Raw genomic sequence first — 20,156 nt, 5'->3', positions numbered from 1 at the left:
AGTTCAGTGAACATTGAAGAAAATTCCGAGCATTCGGTGAGAATTCAACCTTGGAAGTGTTGAGTTGCTTATCTTAGGTTGAATCTTGCATATGGAAATAAGTTGACATTGGAAGCCTTGAACCTTGACTTGAAACCAAAGAGTAGTCTCTATTTTTGTAGTCACATAGCCAATGAAGGTTCAAGGCTTGTGGTCCTCAAGTGCTGTTTACTTGCCCGTAGAAGGGCAAAATATTTCTAGATATTTTCTTTGTCCATGGCGTTGGTGTTGTCAGCATTGAGCGTAGTAGTATAGTAGTAACGAAGGCAACTTGAATATCGACCTCGGATTGGTTGCTACACGATGCATCTTCGTCACGTATCACACTGCATTGCCAAAAATAGATCGTTCCAGAAAAGCCACCTGGGCATGCGGGGTCCAAGATCATTTTCAAGTTTTCCAAGACCTGAAAGAAAATGATCTGAAGGGAATATATACGTTTTAAAGGCCGGAAACAAAAACATTGAAAGGGATTGACTCGTAGCCATACTTGTTTTGCCATCAGTGTAGAAGACTGAAGAAAAGGCTTGGAATGAATTCTATAATTAGAGGCGGGGCACAAAGACCATGCACCGAGTTGTTTGACCCCTGTGGAACCAACGAATGATAGGCCAGCGATCGTAGTCTGGCTTGCTTGAACGGGTATAGATCCAGTTTTTATCCGCCCACGTTTGACGGAGACAATTCGAGTAGAATCCCGTGATCGACCCGCCTATTCCCCTCCTTTCAGAGTCCATGGCCGTAACACCTCTCATCTCAACTCAGCCCGGCTCACTGCGTGTCTTCGTATCATTCTTGTGTCAAACCGGTGCTAAGCCCGCCCGAGTTCCCTTCCCGCGATTGTGTTCCGTGCGGCCCCAACCGAGAGACATTTCCCCCCCGGCCCTACATCATGTTTTCAGCACCGCACACCTTCACACCAGACAGCGAATTCGCTGAGCAGGAAACCCCTCGCGGGCTGAACACTAGTTGTCTCTCCATCACTGCCCTTGCTCGCTTCGAGTTCGAGGCAGGCAAAGGCAATGAGGGCACCAAGATCTTGATGATCGAGTGGGAGGATGACGACCTAAACCGATCTGTAGTAGAGGGGTCATGGCACGTTTCGTGGACTGGAAAGACAACGGTCATCCCTGCCGATGATCGACCAAGTGACAGCCTCCGCCGCTTTTACTTCCTTCTCCCGCCCAACGTCACCATCCCGCCTGTCGTTACCTTATCCTACGAGCCACGCCCCACGTCCCAGACCGACGACATCCCATATGTCCCCAGATCCGGACGTGATAGCTTCCAGCTGAATCCCCTGCCCGCCATTTTCCCGCCAGAGCTTGGCGCGACGGGTCGTGCGGCTGGCAAGAAAGGAGTCTTGCATACAATCTGGGCAAAGAAGCGCCTGCGCGTCCTTGATCGCGAGATTGAAGAGGAATGCCTCAACAATGCCGAGGGAGTCGCCCTGCACATGGCCGTGCAAGAGAAGGAATGGATCGAGACAAACTTTGGAGTCATCATTCGCGGCGGTGAAGTTGTTTCAACTAGCCAGGACAATTCGACCACATCTCTCCACCCCACGGGCCCTGCGACGCCAGTATCCCCTGTGACTGGGAGAAAGCTAAGCGATAAGCTGAAGGGATTGAAGTTGCAGACAAGTGAGAAGGACTTGGTAGGATCAGGAAACGACAGTATGTTACCCAACTTGACCGAGTCATGTCAAAAAACTAACAGAAACATAGGCTCGGGCCCGAACACGGCGCACCTTCTGTCGCCGCAATCTCCTGATGTCGCCGTGTCGTCATTCAGCTCCTTCGGCAATGTTTCAAATAAGGAGGAAGCTTTCATTCCAACACCAGTCACCAACCCCTCCACGACACCAAGCACCCAGACAGATCTAACTGGTGTTGAGGGGCTGAAAACCGTTGCGCTTTTCCCTCCTTCGTCCCTGAAAGCAGCCCAGCAAGACGTTGAACACAGCGGATTCGCTTCCATGCACACCATGGACTCGTTCCCTCCTCTTGTCCGTACTAGTAGTGCGGACTCAGATGATCTCTTCGCCAAGGCACTGAGTCCTCGCTCACCAGATCTGCCCCGGAGCCCTTTCTCATTCCGTTAATGTTTGCTTTTTTTTCGTTTTCTATTGGAAATTTCTGCCTCCTCGATCTCTTGTCATTTCCTCACGATTTGCCTTATGATTCCCCTTCTGCGATGTGACGACATACTGCATCATTCTACATACGCTAAATCTACGATCTCTAAGTCCCAACTTATGCATACAATCGCATCTCATGTTCTTTCTTTCCTTTGACCCCATATCATCTCATATTTCTTACAGAAATGTCATCATAGTGAGCCACGTGGACACCGGTGTACATAGACGAAATCGGACCGCACATAGTCCGACCGGATGGAAATATCTACTTGTCCGCGCCTACTCGACTTCTCTTTCGACAACTTCATATCTCCTGTTCCAGTCATATATTCTCATTCATTTTCTCACAAGGTCAATTGAGATAGATATCATGAAAAAACCTTCCCGCCTTGAGCGGGAATCACATAACTATTTTGCAACTCGAGACCTCGCGTCACTATAAGCCATAGAATATGCTATTCGGACCAGACCAGACCAGACAATCCTTCACCACCCCCAATGTCCATCAGCATAATTAGCTACTCATTCATCCCAAGGAACCCAAAAATATTTCCAGCGAATGCGAATACCAAAAGCAACGTAACGTAACTCAATTGCAAAAGATGAGTCGAATAAGGAAGGAATAAAAAGAGAAAGAAAAAGAATCATCAGCTCCAATGACCTAGTGCTTCTTATTCTTCTTCTTCCCCGCCTTAACCTCAGCCCCAGAAGCAACAACAACAACAACCTCCTCCTCCTCTTCCTCATCCTCACTGCCCGCCTTCTTCTCCGTAGCAAGCGAGTCGTACTCCTGCTGGTCCTTCTTCTCAGCATACCACTGACCAGCCTGCAGCACCAGGATACCAACAAGCACAAGCGCCAGAATAGTGTTGCTAGCACTGAGCACCTTCAGCGAGTCCTCGCGGCCGAGAATCTGGTCGCGCTCTTCGGGGGTGGTAGCGAGGGCGTCACCGTACTTGCCAGCGGACGCGAGACGCAGTCCCTTAACGATGTTCGCGATGTAGACGGTCACGCCGCACATGTAGAGGACGAGCGAGGCGCCGTCGAAGAGCATGTTTGATTCGGAGGGCTTGTAAAGCTTGGTGATGAGACCTGCTAGACCGAGGAAGATGACGATGTGGAGAATGCGGGGGATCAGGGGCGGGCTGTTGTGGAGGAACTGGAGGTGCGCTTCAAGGTAATCATAGTGGGATGCTGGGGTGGTTGTTGTGGACCACAGGATTGGGTAATCGTAGGGGAAGAGGGAGAAGATGATTCCGAGGAAGAAGCATGTTGCTATGATGGTAGATTAGCTTTTGGGACTTTGCAGCTGGTGAGGGGTGGTCGTGGTTTGGGGTGGTCTTTTGGTCTTTTTTCCTTGCTTTTTCTGGGGCGCAGGTGAGGTGGGATTGAGCTGAGCTCGAGGTGATTGATCGTTATGGGGGAATTGGGGGTTGGATATGAGGTGGACTCGGGGGAAACTCACGGCAGACGATCAGGAAGGTCGCGAACGACCCGCTTTTGAAGGGCATGATGAAGATGATCTTGGATGAAGATCGTGGAGAGGCTGCGAAGAGAAACAGGGGGAAAACGAGGTTGATGGGTAAGCGGAGTTGCCAAGGGAAAACCCGAGATACCGATACCGAGATAAGGCTAATAATCATTATCAACGAACGGATTAGCTCTGATTAATGATTGACTAGATTTGACTACATGCTATAGTGAGTAATAATGTAATAATGTAATAATGTAATAATGTGGACAAACTGATTGCTCTGTATGATAGATTCGTAGTTATGGTACAGGGTCAGGTTGTAACGCTATAATCAAGCTCACCAGCGCCGGGTGTTGATCAAAAAATAAAACAGAATATGCGAATAGTGGTATCTTCCAGAAAATATCCCAGCCCCCAAAATGCAAAATGTACATGGTAAAAATATCAGATAGACGTATCAATATAGTAATAGTATCAATCATCGCTGGTACCGAGGTAATGACTCGTCCGCATGCGCAGTGCCACCCACGAGTTGATCGTCTTCGTCAAAGACCGGGGCACTGGGGCCCTCGCCATTGTTCTCTTCAGCAGGCGGTGCACTAGGGGCGCTCACCTGCTGCATCAATCGCTGACGCTCGAGCTCTTGCTTATCATCGCCTTGGGCAGATGATTCGCTGGGTTCAGGGGCACTACCATTCACGACCACGGTCTGCAGTGATTCTGCAGACCGAACATGAGACATTGCATCTGTGTCCGAGGACACATGGTGGTAGTCCTGCAGGTGATGATCATCTGGCAAGACTGGAGCGGTCGGCGCTGCCATCTCAACTGAAGACCCTGCTTCATCCTCATCTGGTGGTTGACTCGGCAAGAGTGCTTCTTGATGCCGTCGAACTCGAGTCTTTTCATCGACAGGTTCCTCAACTTCAGGATGTGCAGTCATGGGACCAGCATGGGGGAATTGTTGTGAGTATTCTTCAGGGTATTCCGGCCACGATTCATCGGGGAACATGTGATCCTCTGGTCCATACTCATCCGGTCCATACTCTCCAGCAGGGTTTGATTCAGCCCATTCCTCTGCCTCTCCATTATTGACAGGATTCGAAGGGGTAGGAGGAACTTGAGAAGTGGTCGATTCGGCAGCAACAGATGATGTGCGCTCAATGGGGGCTTGACCGCGTTTAGAATCTCTGGTACCAACGACGACTTCGAAGGCCACGGAGATGACACCTTTCTCACGACGGATTCGGTCCGTATCGAGAATATTGCCCGCCCAATTTGCTGTTATTGCACTGCCTTTGGCATCCGCCGGGTTCAAAATTTGGCCGCTAGGTGAAAATGTGCTGCCGCCTGAAACCATGTTGAAGCGGGGGATGAAACGATCAGGTGAGGTGATCTTACCACGGAGATCGACCACAATCTCCACGTAATAGCGAAAGTTGATCATGGCACCGGGGACCCGAGTGATGGTGGGGAATGCATCTTCGGGGACTCGGATGGATGTTTTTACAATAGCAGTCAAGTTGGTAGGATCCACGATCAATGGCGCAAAGGATTGAGATAGATCCTTGCGGAAGGTGCTGCTGTTGCGAGTGGTCCCGAGGGTCAATCCACCAAGCCCAGTACGAGATCGCGGATAACAGTCTTCATATATCGGTTTCTTCCCATTCGCATTATTCCCAATAGGGATGGATGGGTGTAGGTCAATGCGACCCTGCCGATATAGAGTGATTATGATACCATGCGCGCTGCGCACCTGTTTGCAATGATTGATGGTGACTTTGATAGGCAATGTGTCCCCTGGTAGCACGCCTGCGCGCAAAACTTCCGCCTTGGCAACGATGGTCTTATCCGTGACGGAAGGAGTCGCACTACGACCTTCGCTATTTCGTCCTCCACCTGTGCTTGTGGATGAGCTTGGATCGCTTGCGATCTGAAAGCTCTGGCTGCTATTGCTAGGTCGGCTAGAGGAACTGACATTGCTCGGAGAGGGACTGAGCGGTGGTCGGTGGTGGTCCGCGGAGCCAGCTGCGCCGCTGACTGGGGTGTCTATGGAGGAGGTGTCTGGGGCCGCTGTGGTATCGGAGGCGGAGGATTTGCCTTTGGCTTTAGATCTTGATCGTTTAGAAACCGGTTCTAATGTGACGATGCGAGCCTTGGGAGCGGGAAATGGGGCAATATCGATATTTTCAAGTAGATTAATGCGCCGTCGGCATGTAATCGTGGGGTTCATGGTCGTCGGTCGGGTGAGGGTGGATGTGAGTGCATAAGCGACGGTACCTCGTTCGAACTAGACGAAGAAATCATGATTAGCAAGATGTCACGAGACCCCGGGGGGAAACCAAAATACGCACATTGATGCTGCTGGGCAAAGCGTATGGGGGAAGTGTCATCTCGAAGCGGAATTTATAAATGCCTTCCTTCAGACGACCTTCACCACAGAGAACTACCTCGTCTTCAAACAAGGTCGCCAATCCATTGCCCATGTATTCTGCGCCTCGCCGGCCACGCCCCGGACCGATGAAACCTATATCTGAATTGGACTCTCCGGCGGGCACCGCATTCTTGTAAACTTTGACATAGCCATGGAGACAGATTACGATATGTGTAATGCGCACCGGCCGTAGGACGGTCAGGATCACCGTGCCTTTGATGGTGTCTCCTGGAAAGTATGAACGCCACGGATCATCGGGGTCGATATAGAAGTCGGTTATGCTTCGATTGCGAGATCCAAGGGGCGAGCGGAACTTGGAGAGAAAGGAGTTGGCTTTCCGGCTGACCGGCGGGGTGGAGGTCGTGGGAAGAGGGTTGGAGGACATGACACGCAGCCGCTACTTCCTGCATCCATACAAGATGGCGGCACCGACGGTTAAAGGTAGGGAGACGAAGACCACGAAGGTCAGTCACGGGTGACCGAAGAACGATATAAGTGAAACCCCTGATCTGCACGGTATGGTGGGGGTTAAACTGGTGGTTAGAGAGGGGAGGGGGGGGGGGGGGGGGGGGTCGTGACTCGAGTAGGCAGAAGAGCCTACGTAAGGCAAGATCGATTCAGCGACACGCCCCAACAAATAGCGCAGCGCGAGTATATAATGAACAGTCCGATTCCAAACGCCACGGTATGTATCCGGGTGTCCACACAGGAAATGAAATCCCGGGTCCAGAAGAAAAGGAATGGGTCGTTATGTTCGAGGACCACCGAACCACATTGTTTCCGGTCTCACCAAAGCGCACGGGGTATGTCGCGAGAGTGCCCCCAGGAACTCGACCGCTCTTTTCGATTGACTGATTTTCGAATCGCGTGAATGGATGTCGATTGAAATGATTGGTAATATCGAGGTACTCGGTGGAGGTTCAAAGTGAAGGGGGGGGGGGGAACCCGCAATGTGAGGCTCACTGACTCTTCCCTCGGCGAGAGGGGGCCAGAATGAAGTTCGGGAAAAGAGGCGCGACGGACGGAATGTGGGACCTAGTGTGGCGCACTATCTTCAGGTTCGGAGGGGTATATGTACTGGTATAGAGGGATCTGTTGAGGAGAGGGAGAAGGAGAAAGGGAGTTTACGATAAGCGGAGAACCTGGGAAAGGACGAGACCCAGCGATTCTTAAATTGGAAAGTCAAGCTTCTCACCAAGGACACTAGTTTCTTCTACGGAATATCTAGGGGTATTTAGGGGGAATACATCCTTTTTTTTAATATGGATCACTTTATTAATGCTTATATTTTCAATGAGTCAAATTCCTATACAAGCCCGAACGCCGTCCGTTTTTACTAGTTTCCCTTGGAAAGCGCCGGTTCTCCAGCAGTGAAAAAGCTTGTGAGATCTGCTCCAACCTTGGAATAGAAATACTTAAGGCTAAGCTTTTTTTTCATATTTAGTTATTAAAACGAATATTCAAGCAAATCATAATGAAAAGTCTTAATCATAAAATTCATAAGCTCATAAACTCATAATAAATCGTCAACAGAAAAAAGAAAGAAAAAAAAAATTACCAGAGTACTCATTCCAGTTCGCGCAACCCCCCGTCCACGTACTCGTCTCCATAGCATTCATGCAGTACTGCCGTGACAATTTCCCGGTCCCCGCAGGCCAATTCACGCAGATACTGCTCAAGGATGTACAGGTTATCCGTCCACTGAATCGTTTGCTGCCTGAACCCCGCTACCTCTCCCTGCAAGAGTGATATACTCTTACCTACCGAGTCGCCCAACCCCGTCTCTGCCACCCGAAGCCGATGTACCTCCGCTGCGAGTTCGGCCTTGGTATCAAGTAGGTTCTGGCGCATGTCGATCCCGTTTTCCTTCTCATCAGCAGGTGCAGTTGTATTAGCTTTGTTTTCTTTTTCTTGTGGAACTTCTGGTTCATCAATTTCATCTTCGTCCTGCTCTCTTCGCATCTTTTCAGCGGCCAGAGCCGCCTCCCACTCGGTACGAGATTTCTTTGCTTTCTCCACTTCCGTTCGCACCCGGACCAATTCCCGCTCCCGCTGGGCCTTTTCCTCACTCGCGAAGCTCCAGTACCAGTTCCCGCTGCCGATCTTTTCAACTCGAATTTGGTTCTCGTCCGTAAGCGCTTGGATGTACTCCTTCACTTGGATGCTATTGATGGAGGCCACACCCGGTAAGCTCTTCTCCAATTCCTTAAGAGTATAGCAGGTTCCCGTGGTCCGAAAGTGCGTCACAATCAATGCCAGTTTCTCGGCTTTGGAAAGTTTGGGTGGCTGTTTCCCCCAATATTTAGAAATTTCTCCATTTAGGCAAGTGAACAAGTAGAAGTAGAAAAGCAAGGGCAAAAAAAAAGAAAAAAAGAAATTAGATGGATCAAAGAACAAGTGACGCGTCAATCTGCCTCTTGATCTAATTCCACGTTCATTTTCAGACGAATCCAAAGCGAGGGCCACGTACCATGATGTCGTTTAAGGGGGGCAGATGACCCACTGAGGCGTTACGCTCTGCAAATTCCGATCTTTCTGGTTCGGTGAAGAGAAGCTTGGGAGATAAGCCTTGCCGCTTTGGGGTAGATGGAAGGTTAAGCATTCACGAGTGGAGGAAGTGGAGGAAAGCCAAGTTTTTCCATGTGGCTTGACTTATTGATTTACTCTCCACTGCCACACGCGTCTTGGATTACTGGAATTTTCTCCTGTTGATTCTACTTCCGAATACGACAAATTTTAAATATCAGATTTATATTTATATTTTATTCAACATTGAAAGAAACCCGAGATAACAATTCAGTTGCTGTGAACGTACATAGTATGTAGTAGTAATTACAGAGTCCGATACGAGTACGTTCGGAGTACTCTTTATTAAATTGATCTCTAATCTAAGAAATCGAGCCGATGCTTCTAGCGTTGGATTAGTGCATTCAGAACCGCTAATCTCAATTATGAGGAGATGAGCCACACCTCCGCATATAAGCACAGCCTGTGCATGTCCCATTTTCCCAATAGGATTTAAGATGCTTTGGGGGGAAGAGATATTGCCCGTCGGATGCCCGTCAATCACCATTCCAAGGTGCTGATTGTCATGCGGAACGGCCTGGGGAAGGCGACGCACGGAGCATCAAACCCCAAGCCAACGTGGTGTATTCTCAACCAGATGTACGTGAGCCTGACAGGTTGACGGAGGTACCCTGAGCCTGGGCATTCTCCCATCACTAGCTCGGTACAACGTGCAGTACAGTCCCCTTCGAGAGGTCGACATAATATGATACAACTCGTTGGCATTTGGAGTCACTTGGGCCCCGTAGGTACCAGAGTAGGATTCAGGAGCATAAGCATGAGATGGTTAACGGAGAACCCACCGTTTCATCATGCAGGTCCATTATTTGTCTTCTGCTTTTTCTGAGGGGATTCACTCCGTTGTGCCGCCTTCTCCTTCCGGATAGCTTTCCGCTCTGTCTTTTTTGTTCTGTGACGTTTTTCCTTCTTTCGCGTACTCGGTACGCTGGGGTTTGCTTGGGTGGGGCCTTCAATCGTCTTGCTCCTCCGTCTCTTTTGTCGGATTTGGGAGCCAGATTCAAGGCCAGTATCGTCGTCATCATCATCATCTTCGGCCTCGCCTTGCTCGTCTTCTTCCCCGTCGTTGTCTTCATCATCTTCGTTGTCCTCGTCATCCTCTTCCTCCTCGTCTTCACTGGGCCATGGCTCTTGCGTCAGAACCATATCTCCGTTCTCGCCAAGTTTTTCTCTAGCCAGCTCCTCCATCAAAATGCCGATCGCAAGGAGTGCGGATTCGTCCATGCTTTGGAAGTTGTGTTTCCCGCCGTCGCGGAGCTTATGTGTGTAGAAATCGGATGAGTAGGCGTGGATTGCGGTCAAGATCTCAGAGCTTGGGAGAGGCCGATCGGCAGCGAGATATTCATTCGCAAAATAAGATTCATCCTCCTTCAACTTTCTCAACATTTTCGGCTTTTTCCGATATAGAGCCTCCTCGGGGCGAAGATTGCGACCGCCCGAAGACTGTGTATCGCCGTATCGCGTAACAGTCGGTGCGGCTGAAACAAATCCATTGATGTTGACGCGGCCTGAAATAGTCAGAAGGAAATTATGAGCGTCTCGTATAGTCCGACAAACTCACCAGCAACTGAATCGTAGACGTTAGCGATGCGCCTGCTGGATTTCGGATTTTTGTTGGTTGGCAACTCCAACCTCACCTGAGAATCTGCCCTTTCTTGGGTCTCATCTGGGAGGTATGAATGAGCATCTTCGAAATGATCTTCGACGCCAGTGACTGAAGACATGGTTCTGGAGCTCCCAGTGCATCGCAGACAATCACAAGATGGCGGTGACGAGCCAGAATCGATAAACCAAAAATAATGCGCCGGCGCAACTTTATTCCGATGAGGTCACTTTTTGCTTATCGCTCACTCTCCGCAGTTCCCTCGATTCGCAGTTGTGACTGTTATATTTGATAAATGAATGAATTCCTTTCTCCTGAACAGAGCCCTCGGGTCTGTTGACTCCAATACTTTCCATGTCGCCCAAAAAACCCGGCTAGTACACAATCTCGAGCCTGCGCCAGGCATTCAGTTCTCCAGTCGCAGAGCCACTCGGAGGAGTGAGTCTCGAGGGGAGGCTACACCTTTGGATGAGGAACATGATCCTCCAGAAGATGACGAGGTTGCCCACAATTCTGGTGTGAACTGCTTGGCAATTGATAAATTTGAAGGTCGATTGTACGCACCACATCGTCAATCTTTTCTACTGGAGTCTTTTAACCAAGATACTTAGTATGATATCCGGAGGCGCAGATCCAACCATCCACCTTTGGGACCTCGAGAGCAGAGGATCAGAACTTGATCACGTCCATCGATCCTCCGCATCAGTTAGCAAATCATCACATCCGGACGCGCACACCCATGCCATCACTTCATTGTCTATCTATCCCTTCGATCCCGAACCATCCACCATCTTCTCAACTTCCTACGATGGCACACTAAAGCTTTCGGCCCTACAGTCACCAGCAATAACTCCCGTCCATACATTCAAACTCGATTGCACACCCTACGCGCACTCCTTTTCTTCTCAGCCGGGGTCCACATTGTTGGTTGCGGTCGCAACGTCGGATCAAGCCGTGCGCTTGGTAGACTTGCGCTCTGGCCTCGCGGCACACGGTCTACCCGGACACAACGCTGCAGTGCTCTCGGTAGACTGGGCTCCTCACCGACCACATCTTCTTGCCTCGGGCTCCGTGGATAACCGTGTGATTATCTTCGATGTGCGCCGTGGAGGCCATAACTCGGCTATTGCGACGCTGGATATGGATGATCCGGTAGGGCTGGCAGCTCCAGGCTCAGTCCCCACAGCATCATTTGAGCCCCGACCAGCGTACTCCCGGCACGCTCGTGCCCACAATGGGGCTGTCACTGGTGTAAGGTGGACATCCGATGGCACACATCTTGTCACTACGGGCCAAGATGCGCGTATCCGAGTATGGGATGCAGCCAGTGGGGCAAATACCTTGGTTCATTTCGGGCCCCGCGTTCGGAATTCCACCTCATCTTATTTAGCAGAGCGGGCTCCGCTGGTGGTACCTAAGGGATTCATGGCGCCGGGACACGAAACCCTTTTATGGCCCAACTTCCATGAACAGGATGATCGCGGCGAAATCTTCATGTTTGAGCTCCGCGAGGGAACGTTTATCAAGCGCCTCCGAGTCCCTGGTATGGCGATCGGTGCACACGGCCGCAGCAGATCTAGTGCACTCAGTGCTGCACGGATCAATGATCTTGTCTGGCGTGGGAATGGTGGCTCGGGCGAAGGTCTGGAATTGTTCTCTGCGCATGGCGATGGAACTATCCGTTCCTGGGTTTCCCGAGAACCTGACGGGGAACCCACTGAAGAGGAGGAAGCGGCACTTGCTGATCGTAAGAGAAAACGTGATGTACTAGATGACATTTACCAGGGCTTCCTTGAGCCTGAAACATCCAAAGTTCACATCTAACAGCCTATTATGGCAAATGACATAGAGAAATGGGGTCATAATTTATCATTAATCATTAATAATCGTACATCATAGAGCCACCAGGGCCAAGCCGACGACTCTAGCGATAACACCAAAACTCTTCTTATAGCACCATTACAACGCCGAAATGGAAACGGACATTCTTTATAATGTCTAATATGAGGCCTCTTCGATACCAAAGAACTGCATGATACGTCAGCAGATGCGTTGATGCCACAGCAGCAGGTCGGTCATTCTTACCTGGTGGACACCCATTTCTCTATCAATACCCTCCCTATCCAACTCATTATCGCCAACAAAGCGATCATATTCACTCGAGTTAGACCCCTGGGGCTTGATATCTCTTGGGCCTGAGGAACGACCCAGGGAACTTGTTCCTAGGTAGGAACTCTTCGACTCAAGACTATCCGACATCGAATCACTCGTCTGTCCGCGGTCGGAAGTGGAGCGTGGCATGTCTGTAGCTTTGTCTGTCGGCATTGTGGCTAGATCATCGTAGCTCAGATAAGAGGAGGCCTGATTCCGTTGGTCGGGGTGTGGCTTTGGGGTGATTGCATTCTTTTTGCCAGTGTTATTCGGAATCGAGGTACTTGTGGGTGCCATTTCTGTGTAAGAACCTCCACCAGAGGTGCTTGATTGTTGGAAAACCATTTTGTATGTGTGTAGACTTTGAAGTATGTGATATGGATGAGAAAAGTTCGGTAGAATGTGTATGACAGTGTTTCAATTTGGTCTGGGAGACTGGTATTTGAAGAAGATTGAACAAAAGATTTCAATCGAGATTCGCGGCCATGTTTATATGATTTGAAGGCCATAAGTACTGTAGTTCCTGCATTTGGACGATCACGGCTAAGTTACCCGGGCGCATGTCATGAAGCCATGATGATATCATTGATATCACAAAAAGACTGTGGCTTGCCCGAAACCGCGAAATCGGTAACTGAGCCACCTGTCATATAAGCCGTAGTACGAGTCCTTGCGTAAGAGCATACCAGGGAACGGGGTACAAAGATGTGAAGCATTAATTGGTGGAATGTTGGACACCAAGGACTCGATCAGGTTTGGAGTGGGTTTGAGCAAACCGGATGTGAGCTCGATATCCGCTATTGGTCAATAAAGGCGGGGATGGGGTCTCAACATCACCAAGTTAGTAGCTGGCTGCGAGCTCAGATTCATGGTTTGCCACGGGCTGTGTACGACGTACAACCTTGGAACGTTGCCACGAGATTCTTATCAAGGGGGAACATAGGCGTGTCGGTGTGGGTATACGGCAAGTTTGGTTCGGGTTAGTTGCTACGTGGAGCAAGGTTTGTTGCTTTGTATAGATGGGGGAAAAGTCAAAACTCATATTTCAGACGTGTTACCTCATTAGGTGGGAAAAGCATCCATCATTATAAAGGGGGAAAATGAATTGAAAGCCAAGGTACACGGTTATACGAAAAGAAGACATGAAAGGAAATAATAAGACATGGGTGTAATGATTGACAGCATTTATCGTGCCAAGCGCTTACAGGACAAAGGCAAGGACACCGACGACGGCGGCGGCGGCAGAGACGAGACCACCGGAGACGCGGCTGGCGGCACCGGTGAACATGGTACCGGCAGCGGAGGGGGTAGCATGAGCAGACTTGGAAGCACGGGCGCTCTGCTCGGGGGAAACACCGCTGGGGATGTTCATGCTAACAGCAGGGGTGGCCGAGGGAGCCCAGGCGGCGCTGGACGAGGGGGTGGCTACGGGAACGTAGACGGGGATCTGAGAGTACTTGGCAGAGGGGGCAGCGCTGGCGCTCTTGGAGGGCCAGGCGTAGCTGGCGGAGGCAACATCAGAGGAAGAGCGAGCAGGGGCGGCAAAGGACAGGATCTTAGGATCAGAGCCAGACTGCATAGGGACAGCGGATTGCATGGGAATAGCTGACATTGGCACTGCGCTGGTCTGGACAGCCTGAGAGACAGGAACCTGCTGGTAGACAGTCTCGGTGGCATGGACCTGCTTGTACTGGGTCTCAGTGACGGTACGGACAACCTCGTGGACCTGAGCGGAGCACTGGGAAGTCTCCTCGTGCTCGACACGGTGGACGGGAGGAGCAGGCTCAGACGGAGCGGGGATCTCATGGTGCTCAGGAGCAGCGGGGATATCGTGGTGCTCGGGTGCCTGAGGAGTTGTGTGGGCCTCGAGGGGAACGCTGGCAGCGTGCTGCTGCTCAGTGTAGGTCATCCAGGGCATCTCGGGAACCTCCTCGTGGGCGGTCTCGACGGGAGCCTGGGGGACTTCCTGAACGGGGGCGGCAACAGGGTGGAAGTCCCAGGAGGAAGGGTGAACAGTGGTAGTATCTAGCTTGATCGCGTGGTTGTCATCGTGGCTGGTGTTCACATTGGTGTCCACACCGATGTTGGTGGGAGCGCCAAAGCTCTCACCATCGTCGTCTCCCGAAGGGCCACCCTCGGCAGTACCGCCGGAAACTGGGACAGGGCCATCGAAGTCATCATCGTCACCTCCCTCGCGGTCAGGGGAGTAGGCACGAGGGAAAGGACCGGGGTGGAAGTGGGGAGCCTGGTAAACGTCCTTGTGCTTGAGGTGGATGGAGTGATCGTCTTGGTAGGCCTCGTTGACAGTGGTATCAGTCTCAACAGTGATGGGCATGTCAAAGCTCTGACCACCGTCGTTTCCAGAAGGACCACCCATGGCAGTGCCACCACCACCGTGGGGGTACAAGCTGCGCTTGAAGGGCAAACCGAAGGGAGGGTGGGAAGGAGCAGGGTAGACATCCTTGTGCTTGATGTTGATGGAGTGATCATCCTTCCAGTCCTCATTCACGTTGGTGTGGATATCAGCGGTCTGGGAGAAATCATCATCAATGCCCTTGTCATCACCGGAAGGACCACCCATAGCAGTGCCTCCAGCAATGACGGGGAATTCCTCCTCGTCGGAGGGACCGTCACCACCACTGGGGCCTCCCATGGCGGTGCCACCGGGGTACCCACGCTTAGAAAAAGCCTCGGCAGAGAGGTGGAACTTCTCAGGTGTCTGGCTGTTAGCCTCGCGGAAGGGGCTGTGGCCACCAGGGCCATTGGGAGGACCAGCGAACTCAGGAGGAGGGTGCACAGGAGCGACAATGATGGGGCCCGGGTGGATATCCTTGTTCTTCACGTGGATAGAGTGGTCATCCTTGCTGTACTCGTTGACGTCGGTGTGGAAGATGCCAGTGATGGGCATGTTAAAGCTCTGACCCTCATCATTGCCAGAGGGACCACCCTCAGCAGTACCGCCGGAAGGCCAGCTTCGCTTGTGGAAAGGACCAGCTCCAGGTCCATCAGCATGAGCAAATGGGCCCGCACCGGGGCCGAAAGCAATGTTAGGTGGAGGGTAAACGGTCTTGTCCTTGATGTTGATGGAGTGGTTGTCCTTGTAGTGCTCATTCACATTTGTGTGGGTGTGGACATTGGCACTGTATGGGCTAGTGAATGAGCCATCCTCATCCTGACCAGACGGGCCGCCCATGGCGGTACCACCGACTGTGGGAGCTCCAAAGCCAGCAGTACGGCGCTGGTGGAAGCTGTGATCATTCTTGCTCATGTCCTGCTATTTTGGTTATTAGCATGTTGGATATGCGCTTTGATATCTACTCGTAACTCACGGTGCCAGTCTCCATAGCCTGGACCTGAACAGCGGCCACCAAAAGGGCCAGGGGAATACCACCAACGAATCCCTTCATATTGACGATGTGTAAAGATGTGAAATTAATGTAGAGAGAAAAGGTATATTGTCAGACTGCGAATAAGTCCAAAAAGAGCGACTGTGATCAAATGATACGGGAAAGCTTAAAGAATGGCACGATCAATTGAGTGAACTCCCTAATATCCAAAGAAAGACGAATTCTTTGCGGCTGCGGCGTCGATTATGACTTTAGTACTTCCATTGCATTCATGATCACCAGGCATCGACTCGATGGCCGGAATGTGTACCCCAGGCCAGGCATTGGATATCACTTGTTGGACCAGGGGACCAACCCAGCGAGAATGTTGGTGAGAATGGGAAATCAACTTTTTTGAGTGTTAGTAACAACAAACAAGTGCCTGAATGGGTAACGGGAGCAGGTTGTGGTGCAACATTCCCCGGCATCTGGAGAGGGATGAACTCACCAGGGGCTCGACCGGTATTCTCGAGGGAGGACATGGAACCAACCAGCTCCCCTTGTGCGCCCTCTACGTGGGTTTGATCGCCCTGGTCAAATGAGCTCCATCAATGTTCCGCAGGCCATGCTGATACTGTTTACTCTTTTGACGCATGCCCATTTGCAGGATGAGAGATGAAAGGGGCTCAAATATGGCCGACACGGGCCCGGGTACTCATTAAACCAGGACCAGCGGCCGTGCCACACCATTTGTCGTCAAGACTTTTGGGCAGATTCGATGTGAATTCCACATGATGTCAAGCGAACCCCAATTTAAGGTTGTTTCGTCACAGCATGGCAGAAGCGTAAACAAAGTGACAAAGTCACGGGAAGAACGGAAACGTATCCCAGCTCCCGATCTCGCATTTGATACGCCAGGCATTGACGCTTATACGATTTACATGAATACTAGTAGCAGCGTACAAGGTATTCCTACAGCCCTGATTACTCACTAACAGGAGTGTGTAAAAAGGGGAATGTATCCCGTCTTCGACATTCCCCCCCCATCGCCCTCATTAAAGAGGACCCAACGGGAGGCGAACTTCCTATCGAGGATTATTACTCTACAGAGCCGATCAGCCCCAGAAGGGGCCGAAGGCAACAATCGCCGTGGGATGTGTCATAAAGACAGGACGATGGTCGTGGCAGGCTCCGATGCTTTTTTGATGAAGAAGAAAAAGACCAGAGGATGAGAATTTTTCGCGCGCTTTTGTAGTTTCGTGGGGTCACGTGATCGGGCCGTCGTTTCTCCTGACTTGTGGGCCACGATGTGGATCTCTTCACTTTTTACCAACAAGTGCAGCATTAAAAGCTCCATTTGGCTCCATTTTAACAGTTCCATCGGTTTCTACTGTACTCCATAGCTCAAGGAATCAATTCATCATATCGTGGCTGCAGCCACTGTATTCAGTTAATGTACAAAACGAGAGTCTAGCGAACTCGCTCTCTCGAAAACAACAAATTACCATTGCATGCCCACCAATAACCCAGTTCATGCGCCCATAGAATCCATGTTTCCAAGTGGTATGGCGGGTAAACGTTGATCATGGATCTCTGGGTCAAAGGATGAGCGCCAAAAAGTGGCTGACCAAAAAAGTCGAGGATGTAATGAGATGAAGACCTATCCAAAACTGTCAATAGCAGTCCATGGGGTGCACCATCGGAATGTACGCACCAGTTCCTCATCCCAGTGATGTTTGTTCGGCACTCGATTTCCAAACGGCGCCTCCAACGGCATAGGTAATGCCCAACGCGATCGCGATCATCGTTCCAACGGTGACAATGGCGATAATGGCCTTGAAAATCATGCGCTGTCTGCTACTCAAGGAATGAAGGCAAGAACGGGGCTTAACATTGCCTTCCCACAGCTTCGATCGCCGAGGGCTCTCGTTCCGAAAGGTGTATGGTCCAGCATTTTCGAGGTCTCGCAGTCCGCTCCCGTTCCGGCTCGCGTTCTTGCTCTCAAAGGTAAGGTGTTCATAAGAGATGGTTGGTGTGCCATGCGAGTAGAATGGTGAGTAAGGCTTCGCGCCGATTGACGGATCAAAGTCCAAAGATCGTACACGCTCGATCTCAATTCGGGGGGTTGATTGGATTGATAAAGGAGGAGAGTGTGTCTGCGAGGTTGCTATATGTTTGTCGTCGTTGCTCTTGATGGACGCGGCCACCTGGGCTCCAATTACTCCAAGGCCGTGAAGACTCATTTTGTCGCGTGCTGTATCGTGTTGTGTCTGTGGAGGATGTTTCGTCCAGATTGGAAGATCTGTGACAGATACTTCCTGGACGTCCTCCGGCGAGACGGATTCCTGAAAAACTTGAAACTTCACTTGATGACGGCAGGTTGGTCAAAACTGGCGACTAATGAATGACTTGGGTTGGGGATGACACTTGTTGGGAAAACCCCATACATAAACAATGCAGTGTAAACCTGGAATGCGCTCACGCCCGAGCGGACTGATCACTCAAGTGACGAAAACAGACAAGTCATAATATTGATGGCTGATATTGGCATGTAAAATGTGGTGTTGTGGAAAGAGTGCAAAGAAACTCTCAGGCGCAACAGGCTTCCTACATAACTTCTCTCACTTGACCCATGATTACAAGAATTTCTATTCATTGCATCAGAACTTGTTCTCACTACAACCTCCCTGTGGCAATCTCAATCGCCATCTCTCTTCTCACGTTTGGTCGATTTGTTTTCATCCCTAGATACAGATTTTCCCGCCACCTTGAGAACATTCCAAGCTCCTGTCAAAGTAGGGATCAGCTACCCCCCTAGGGATTAAAGCTTCTCATTGGCTCACTAGCATCGCCATGCAACCCCATTTGTCAATTTCTTTTTTCCCTTCATCTCCAGATCCTAGGCTGCTTCCGGCGACCCGTTGGAAAGTGCGGGGAGGTTTCACACCTCCTAGGCCTCAAGTTGCGCAACTTGTTTTCTGCTTAAGCTCATACCTACACTAATACGATGAATCTCAGTAGTTCCATTGATTTAAGCTACTGAAAAGAAAGTCCCCATCTTCTCTTGCACTCGTAGTATTGATTCTCAAGTCTCAATATCTGCCCCCTATCACAACAATACGATATTCCGTTTTCGATCTTTTTTTTCAGTCCCAGGCTGATTGCAGTCAACATGATAGGGGGCTGTGTCAGCTGTCGCCTACCATGGTCTTAAAAGAAAACACATTAGCAGCATTCTCATATCGCCTCCCTGGATCTGCTTTCGTTGCGCCCAGGTTCCTGCCAATTTTATGTAATCCATCGCGTAAATGTGACACTTTACTAGACAACTAGAAAGAATCTCAGATGGGCTACAATTTCAGAGCTGGGTACTAGTAGTCTTTCATCTTCATTCATTCTCATAGATGGCCTTTCTCTCCTTGCTCAAATTGAAATTCATTTTCACTCTTGAATATGCTGGTGAGTGCACATGTGGAAGCTCCGCAAATACATTGGTTTTTCCTGCATGAAGTGCATGTAAATATATTTGACCGCTAGTGGTATTGGATCCACAACCACATATGACAACTTTGTACATATATGTACTCCAGGTCTAACTTTATTCCAAAACATAGCCGTGCATAGAGGGAGGGTACATTTAAAAAGAAATAAATGTCGAATTTGTACGGACGGATTTCTATCAATGTATGTACGCATAATGGCAATCTTTCAAACGTCAATCAGACGAGTAAACAAGCATTTGCATGTTTCCCGAGGCCCCGAAGCCTCAACATTTGCGCTCGTTGATGCCTCCAGACGTTTTTGAAGCACTCCAGCGCTAGGTATATATATCTAGTTGAACATTTGACCACTTGAAAATTGGAATTTCCAAACATTTGAATGTTCGTGCTAGGTGTCCACTAGAGGGACACTTCCAAAATTTGAAGGTTTCAAGATCTTTGAGGTCACATGTGCAATGTCTTCAATGTTTGAAGCTTCCAATTGATATTGATTATCCCGACCATGGCCGGGAGGTCCCACCTGCCTACCACTAGCAATTTGACTGTGACTGATGGTCTGGATGCCGGTATTTTATGAGTTTCAAATACTGTAGCCCCGGAGCAGCAACAGTATTCAGGAAAAATAGAGTATCCATACGGACGGCTTTTCGACAGCGGTATTTAGAGATGAAGTGGTTTTTCTACGATATTCAGATGAAGACCGTAGACATACTGGATTCATTACATATAAAGATATGCTCACTAAAACTTCCTAAAATGCGTCCTAGTATTTCACATGTGCATGCGTATTATTTTCTGAATACCATACATACTCCGCTGACCTCAGGGCATGACACCCCAAGGCCGGGATCCGCGCTCCGTCTCTGCCTCTCAGCTTTTAAGGTTCCAAGATTGTTCGCACGTGCG

General features: G+C 50.1%; 10 protein-coding genes across 10 annotated transcripts; 2 read left to right on the top strand and 8 right to left on the bottom strand.

Annotated features, from left to right (window-relative positions):
* Positions 1 to 931: 931 nt before the first annotated feature.
* Positions 932 to 2,143, top strand: N7466_007692 (uncharacterized protein; the record flags this gene model as incomplete). Its single annotated transcript, XM_057167081.1, has 2 exons — positions 932 to 1,715; positions 1,767 to 2,143. The coding sequence occupies 2 exons, from the start codon at positions 932 to 934 to the stop codon at positions 2,141 to 2,143; spliced, it is 1,161 nt and encodes a 386-aa protein (XP_057020122.1).
* Positions 2,144 to 2,840: 697 nt separating this feature from the next.
* Positions 2,841 to 3,690, bottom strand: N7466_007691 (putative secretory component protein shr3; the record flags this gene model as incomplete). Its single annotated transcript, XM_057167080.1, has 2 exons — positions 2,841 to 3,454; positions 3,645 to 3,690. The coding sequence occupies 2 exons, from the start codon at positions 3,688 to 3,690 to the stop codon at positions 2,841 to 2,843; spliced, it is 660 nt and encodes a 219-aa protein (XP_057020121.1).
* Positions 3,691 to 4,131: 441 nt separating this feature from the next.
* N7466_007690 (arrestin C-terminal domain-containing protein) lies at positions 4,132 to 5,886 on the bottom strand (the record flags this gene model as incomplete). The annotated part of the gene is made up of 1 exon (XM_057167079.1): positions 4,132 to 5,886. The coding sequence occupies one exon, from the start codon at positions 5,884 to 5,886 to the stop codon at positions 4,132 to 4,134; it is 1,755 nt and encodes a 584-aa protein (XP_057020120.1).
* A 76-nt stretch (positions 5,887 to 5,962) lies between these two features.
* Positions 5,963 to 6,472, bottom strand: N7466_007689 (uncharacterized protein; the record flags this gene model as incomplete). Its single annotated transcript, XM_057167078.1, has 1 exon — positions 5,963 to 6,472. One exon carries the CDS (start codon positions 6,470 to 6,472, stop codon positions 5,963 to 5,965), a length of 510 nt encoding a protein of 169 aa, XP_057020119.1.
* A 1,181-nt stretch (positions 6,473 to 7,653) lies between these two features.
* N7466_007688 (putative GAJ protein) lies at positions 7,654 to 8,560 on the bottom strand (the record flags this gene model as incomplete). The annotated part of the gene is made up of 2 exons (XM_057167077.1): positions 7,654 to 8,373; positions 8,558 to 8,560. 2 exons carry the CDS (start codon positions 8,558 to 8,560, stop codon positions 7,654 to 7,656), a joined length of 723 nt encoding a protein of 240 aa, XP_057020118.1.
* Positions 8,561 to 9,462: 902 nt separating this feature from the next.
* On the bottom strand, positions 9,463 to 10,394 carry N7466_007687 (uncharacterized protein; the record flags this gene model as incomplete). The annotated part of the gene is made up of 2 exons (XM_057167076.1): positions 9,463 to 10,178; positions 10,232 to 10,394. 2 exons carry the CDS (start codon positions 10,392 to 10,394, stop codon positions 9,463 to 9,465), a joined length of 879 nt encoding a protein of 292 aa, XP_057020117.1.
* Positions 10,395 to 10,572: 178 nt separating this feature from the next.
* On the top strand, positions 10,573 to 12,097 carry N7466_007686 (WD repeat protein; the record flags this gene model as incomplete). Its single annotated transcript, XM_057167075.1, has 2 exons — positions 10,573 to 10,829; positions 10,885 to 12,097. 2 exons carry the CDS (start codon positions 10,573 to 10,575, stop codon positions 12,095 to 12,097), a joined length of 1,470 nt encoding a protein of 489 aa, XP_057020116.1.
* Positions 12,098 to 12,313: 216 nt separating this feature from the next.
* N7466_007685 (uncharacterized protein) lies at positions 12,314 to 12,769 on the bottom strand (the record flags this gene model as incomplete). Its single annotated transcript, XM_057167074.1, has 1 exon — positions 12,314 to 12,769. One exon carries the CDS (start codon positions 12,767 to 12,769, stop codon positions 12,314 to 12,316), a length of 456 nt encoding a protein of 151 aa, XP_057020115.1.
* Positions 12,770 to 13,625: 856 nt separating this feature from the next.
* Positions 13,626 to 15,831, bottom strand: CweA (uncharacterized protein; the record flags this gene model as incomplete). The annotated part of the gene is made up of 2 exons (XM_057167073.1): positions 13,626 to 15,631; positions 15,750 to 15,831. 2 exons carry the CDS (start codon positions 15,829 to 15,831, stop codon positions 13,626 to 13,628), a joined length of 2,088 nt encoding a protein of 695 aa, XP_057020114.1.
* Positions 15,832 to 17,471: 1,640 nt separating this feature from the next.
* N7466_007683 (uncharacterized protein) lies at positions 17,472 to 17,993 on the bottom strand (the record flags this gene model as incomplete). Its single annotated transcript, XM_057167072.1, has 1 exon — positions 17,472 to 17,993. One exon carries the CDS (start codon positions 17,991 to 17,993, stop codon positions 17,472 to 17,474), a length of 522 nt encoding a protein of 173 aa, XP_057020113.1.
* Positions 17,994 to 20,156: the final 2,163 nt, after the last annotated feature.

Source organism: Penicillium verhagenii (genome assembly GCF_028828195.1).
Source record: "Penicillium verhagenii strain IBT 33310 chromosome Unknown utg000007l_segment0_segment0, whole genome shotgun sequence".
NCBI classification, from domain to species: domain Eukaryota; kingdom Fungi; phylum Ascomycota; class Eurotiomycetes; order Eurotiales; family Aspergillaceae; genus Penicillium; species Penicillium verhagenii.
Note: the sequence above shows the minus strand (reverse complement) of the source record. Positions and strands in the feature narration are given on the sequence as shown.